The following is a 3,396-nucleotide window of genomic DNA, read 5'->3' as shown; positions in this document are numbered from 1 at the left end:
GTTTTTATTTTTTCACGTTTAAATGGGCGGAACAGGTGGAGGCAATTTGAGACTATAACCCACATTTGACTCGATTTTCTTTAGACACAGGTGCTCGCTTGACCTTATACTAACAGGATCCAGGAAAAAATGGCGTCATTGGAAGTTGTTGCCCGTCTAGTAGACTATAATCAATGTACGTTCATAGACAACACGTTTGATAATAAGGTCACTGGGTTGAAACCTTTAGAATGAAACGTCTGCACCTCGAACCAATCTAACTAATAAAGCTCTGCGCACATAGGCGCGTTTCATCTGCAGGGAATGAAAGTGAAAGCTGAGTGGAGGTTTGGACAACAAATGCTCATTATCCCATTGTGCGTGTCGTCACTTCGCTCCAGGTTTATGGGGATATAGGGCTGTGTATCTTGCGCACAACCAGGCAAGGTTAGATGGAAGAAACATGCAGAGCAACAAGCCAGACTGTCACTTACTGAAGGATGTAATGTGCACCTGACACCATGACGGACAGGGAGGAGGACGAGCGGGGCTGCAGAGCTTTTTCGCCCACGTCCGGTTTTCAGCACTTTAATTCGACTGAACTACATCAAAACCAAGACAGCATGGAGGCTGAAGGGGAGATAACTTTATGTGAAATTCAGTTGGCTCAGTTTTTTTTTTATGTGCAAGGTAAGTTAAATGTAATGCGGTTTACTTCTCCTGCACTCCTGCGCAGTTTCAGAGGTTCGAGCTATTCTATAGGCTAGGTACAGATTGCAAGCTAAAATATTTACAATTTTAAAAAGCAAGTTATTACATTTTGAATGCAACAGGCTACTAATCTGCTGAATAAGAAGTTCAGCGCAGAAAATGAAGATATTCTGAGTTGGTAATGTGTTGTATAAAATGTCTTTTTCTTAGAGAAAATGCCTAAAAGTGTTGCATCTATTTCCAGTGTAGATTAAGTACCCATGGTCTCCCTAATGTTTGTTAATTCGATTGTTGAATTGTTATTAGATAACAAGAATAGATCGTTATTTTTACTAAATGGCTTGATTGAAAGTCGCGTTTGTTTTTGTAGCTAGTCTTGATATTGTTTCAGCACCTCGGACAGCGTCTGTCTCTGCGAGCAGCAAATTTGTGGATCTGCCACTAGGGGGCAGCACGAGTCCCTTATTTCAGGGTCCTTTGTCCCTTTTCCTGGGCCAAGTTTTACTCGAATAACTAAATCTGACTATCAAAAGAGCGGCAACCAGAGATGTGATGAACACAAGCAGATAGTTATCATAATGCAAATGTATTTTTTGGAATAGCCCATCATATAAATGTTTGTCTTATTACTAAAATAATATAGGCTAATGGTAGAGTAAATTGAGCACAGTTAACATTAAAGATTTGGGTCACCTTTAAAAGTAAAACCACAAGTTGTTTCAAGTTCAAAGGTCATGCAGTTAAGTATTGGCATCAAAATGTATTTAAAGTAAAAAAGTAAAATTACTAATTTTGTAGAATGGGCCATTTACAGAATAATTTTCTATATATCAAATATTATTTATGCTATTATATTATTCGATTATGATTAGTGATGCATTACTGTAATGTGTACATATACTTTAATATTGCAGCTGGCTAATATATATTTTATATATATTACCTTTTATATATAAAGCTGGGTAGCTTGTGAATTACCTACTGGGGATCAGACTTATTGATATAATATCATAATCTTGTTGATTATAGTTTGTATTATTAATCTGAATCTGGAAAGTAACTAGTTACTACAATTATCAGATAAATGTAGTGGAGTAAAAAGTGCAATATTTGCTTCTGAATTGTAGCAGAGTAGAAGTATAAAGCAGCAGAAAATGGAAATTCTCAAGTAAAGTACAAGTACCTCAAAATTGAGTGTGTGTATAATTTGCTACCATACATATATGCATTGATGTAGAGCACATGAGTTTTCGTGTATGAAATAAAATTCCCTTCCCTTCATTGCTTTTGTCCCAATTCCTGGTAATTAGTCATAAAGTTGAAACAGAATCATTCCCAAAGATCTCAGGATGTATTTTTTACTGACTTCTACTATTTTCTTTAGGATCTTTCCCAGTCTGAGTTCAGAAACATGATGCTCAGTCCTGACCATTCTGAGTCTGACCTGCCCTGGGGACAAGTTGACAGAGAGACCCTTCTGGACACTTTCAATGTGCAGTGTGGATCCATGCCAGCCAAACCTGATGATGGGGAGGGCAAGGCACGCTCTGTGCACGTGCCTGCCCTCAGCAGGGAGGAGAAGAGGCGGAGGAGGCGCGCGACAGCTAAATATCGATCCGCGCACGCCACCAGGGAACGTGTGCGCGTAGTGGCCTTCAACCTGGCGTTTGCGGAGCTGAGAAAACTGCTCCCAACACTCCCACCAGACAAGAAGTTGTCTAAAATTGAGATCCTGCGACTCGCAATTTGTTACATCTCCTACCTCAACCACGTGCTGGATGTTTAGGCTGTGAGGACCAACAGGAGTATGGACTGAGGCAGGAGGACTGTTTGTATGACAGCTGAATGATTTCTTGATATTGATACCAGAAGATTTGAGGAATGCCCTGTATATGGTTGGTTATGCAACACACTGTAGATTACAGTGTATCCTAGTTTTGGGAATATCACAATGATTTTTCATCATGGGAAACAGTTGTAGGACTTCAGGCTTAATGTCATTAAAAGGATGAAAAGAATGCAAATATTTTAAAAGCTGCTGTATATTATATTTCTGTAGCCAAACTACTAAAACATTGCAATGATCGACCTTAAATTTGCTGCCTTGTCTTTAGTTGTTACTTACTGTTAACACCAATTTGTAAATATATTTAATTCAATTACACAAAAATTTGTCTACTGGACATTTGTGTGCTTTAAGTAAATTGTGACAGCTCAAGAAATATTCAAGAAACATGTTTGATGCTGTTTTGATGCCAGTTATGTTGAAAAAGGAGTTTCTGATCTGATCTGTTGGCTGTATTAGATTTTATCTTAGAATGTGACTTCTGAAAGCTCTTTTTTTATTTCAAGTAAAGCCATTAAGAGATACTACCAAACAAGCTGTTCCTCCACCACATGGGAGAGGTCTTGGTATTTGTTGGGGTTTCTCTCCCTCTGGGTGGGGCAGGTGTTTCTCCAGAACTAAAACAACCATGTTATGGCCATCCATCTGCTTCCTCTCTGGGGACATACAAATGCTTATACATACAAATGAGGCAGTAATGTAAACATAAACAAGAAATGATAGTACTCATATTATGATTTTGGCTTTTTCCCTTTCTTTTCATTGTGTTATATATCTTTTTTGTGCACGTTATAGGTTTACAAAGTGAAAAAGATCAAAGTCCACCCCAAAGGGACTTGCCATCTTCCAGAGAAAACACT

The 3,396-nt window shown here is 38.5% G+C and overlaps 1 protein-coding gene across 1 annotated transcript; it reads left to right on the top strand.

Moving 5' to 3' along the window:
* Positions 1-391: 391 nt before the first annotated feature.
* Positions 392-2,893, top strand: LOC114564646 (helix-loop-helix protein 2). Its single transcript, XM_028592108.1, has 2 exons — positions 392-669; positions 2,075-2,893. Exons 1-2 carry the CDS (start codon positions 661-663, stop codon positions 2,474-2,476), a joined length of 411 nt encoding a protein of 136 aa, XP_028447909.1. The 5' UTR covers positions 392-660; the 3' UTR covers positions 2,477-2,893.
* Positions 2,894-3,396: the final 503 nt, after the last annotated feature.

The sequence above is a fragment of the Perca flavescens genome, chromosome 11, assembly GCF_004354835.1.
Source record: "Perca flavescens isolate YP-PL-M2 chromosome 11, PFLA_1.0, whole genome shotgun sequence".
NCBI classification, from domain to species: Eukaryota; Metazoa; Chordata; class Actinopteri; order Perciformes; family Percidae; genus Perca; species Perca flavescens.
The sequence above is the reverse complement of the archived record's forward strand: the minus strand, read 5'-3'. Positions and strand labels throughout refer to the sequence as shown.